General features: G+C 41.5%; 1 protein-coding gene across 2 annotated transcripts in view; it reads left to right on the plus strand.

Moving 5' to 3' along the window:
• Positions 1–2316, plus strand: part of VAPB (VAMP (vesicle-associated membrane protein)-associated protein B and C) — a 54528-nt gene that overhangs the window by 38361 nt on the left and 13851 nt on the right. Inside the window, exons 4-5 of one of the 2 annotated variants that reach the window (XM_012656507.1) lie at positions 231–311; positions 2222–2285. In XM_012656507.1, coding sequence (XP_012511961.1) covers positions 231–311; positions 2222–2285 — 145 coding nt within the window. The remainder of the gene's footprint in view (positions 1–230; positions 312–2221; positions 2286–2316) is intronic. The other variant, XM_012656508.1, reaches the window with a different exon arrangement.

Here is a 2316-nt window from a genome sequence, read left to right on the forward strand (position 1 = left end):
AGGCAGCAGGACTTCAGGGCTTGTGAACTGTAGTAAATATTCAGGAAAGCTAGTGTATTTAATCTTGTCATGTTAAAAATATCAAAATCTCAGCAGACTTAAGTTCTTTATTTGATATACATCAGAGCTTTCTCATTAAGAGTATTTTTCTGAAATTGTCAGTTTTAGGAAGAAAATTATTCTTCCAACAGCTTTATAATATCTTGATTATTAAATTTAAATTGTTTTAGTGGAAGGAGGCAAAGCCAGAAGACCTTATGGATTCAAAACTTAGATGTGTGTTTGAATTGCCAGCAGAAAACGATAAACCAGTAAGTATGTTTATAGTGAACAATAATTGAATGTTGCAAGCTGATACTTATTTGCATACCATCTCCTGCAAAACCAAGATTTAAGTTGACAAATTATTTTCCTCCCTCTGGTGTCTGAAGAAAAAAAATAAGCTGAAGTCAACAAATAAGTGGGCCTTTATGAAATCAGCCTTTGAAAGACTTTCAGAAAGACAACTAATTGAACCAATTTTTCCCCTTGAAAAGTGCAGCCCGATGGTTGTTTGAGATGTCATAAATCCCAAAGAGCTTGTTTGGCTTGGCAAAGTTATAGGTTGCTGTTAAACAGTGGGTGAGACTAAAACAGGGAATAATTTGCCCTTTACGACGGTGCTAGGTGGTAAGCTTTGAGGTTCTGTTGTTTGACAAAGTGCCCCTGTCAGCACCACCTCTCCCTACCCTCTCACTCCACCTCCCTCTTCACCCAAAATCTGCTTTGAGATCAGGATTTCCTGACCTCAGCACTATCGATGTTTTGGGCTGGACAGTTCCTTGTAGTGGGGACTGTCCTGTCCACTGTAGGGTGTTTAGCAGCATCTAAGCACCTCGCCACTAGATACCAGTAGTACTCCCCAGTTACGACAACCAAAAATGTCTCCAGATACTGCGACATGTGTCCTAGAAGACGGCGTCTCCCTGCAATGAGAGTGCCCTGACTCCTGTGCTGCCTGAGGGGACGAGGAAGGAGACCCTTCCCCTAGGCTGTCAGTTCACTTCCTCTTTGCCTGAAGACAAGGGATATGCCTGTCATGGTCTTCACTTGTGACCAGTTGAAGAAAGGAGACTGTATCTGAAATGCTAATTTGGACCTCCCTTCAACCTAGTCAAAAAAATTTAAATTGTATTAAAAACACAAAGAATTTAACACGCACACAGAATATAAACTACCCTGTCCATTAATAGCTAGAGTTGGAAAATAGAAATGCTCTGAAGCATTCTGTTAACATTTTCCATGATGATCTCCAGGAATGCTGTTGATTCATGTCAAAACTACATAGTTATTTTCTTTCTGCTCAATAATTGACCACTGTCATTATCATGTTTCTTTGGTGGATAGAGTCATTTTTTCCCCCTTCCCAGAGAATATTCTGTCATGGGAAGGTCAGTTTGGAAGTGGTGAGAACTATATTCTGGTCCCAGCTCTGTGATAGGTTCTTCCCTCCCAGGGCCACACTCTTCTTACTTGGAAAACGAAGGGCAGAGCCAGATGACCTGGTCTTCAGTTTGCTACCCAGAACCCCCAGGGTGACGACCCCCAGTCCCTCATCCCCTGGCACATCCGAATGCTTCCATGCCCTCGCCCTACTGACTGACTCTCATCCCTAGTAAATCTTAAGAGAGTATCATAGCACAGTCTTGGCAGGGGATATGGGGGGAGTATGTGGCTTCCCCAGATTGAAACCTTAACAGACGCTGAGCTTAGTTCACCTTCATCCCAGCTTCCAAGTTCTAAGTTGGTAAATTAAATTGCCCTCTATGTGACGTTCTCCCTGGCCTCCCTCCCCCACCCACCCAGTCCTGGGGATGTTCAGATCATCCTGGTGACAGTAATTTGTGGCTGATAATTCCCGAGCTTGCACAATTACAGTATGCTAATTTTTGCATGGCAGGAATTTGATAGTGCAATATGCACAGCCCTTTTTCTCTTTCTTTGAAGTATTAGTCTCAGCCGAACTTCATTATTTGCCCTTATCCATAATTTCTAGGGCCCAGTTGCTTTAGATTATTAAGATACTAGATGAAGTGATCCATTTTTAAAATAAATGTGACATTTTACAGTGTGGATGAAATGCTACCACGTTTGGTGTTTGCTGAGAACTACTTTACTTTGCATAAAAAAGTCCTTTATTACATGGTTGGTGACACTTGGGCTTTCATTTATTTCTGAACAGCATGATGTAGAAATAAATAAAATTATATCCACAACTGCATCAAAGACAGAAACCCCAACAGCATCTAAGTCTCTGAGTTCTTCCTTGGATGACAC

The sequence above is a fragment of the Propithecus coquereli genome, unplaced genomic scaffold (assembly GCF_000956105.1).
Source record: "Propithecus coquereli isolate 6110/MARCELLA unplaced genomic scaffold, Pcoq_1.0 Scaffold503, whole genome shotgun sequence".
NCBI lineage: Eukaryota > Metazoa > Chordata > Mammalia > Primates > Indriidae > Propithecus > Propithecus coquereli.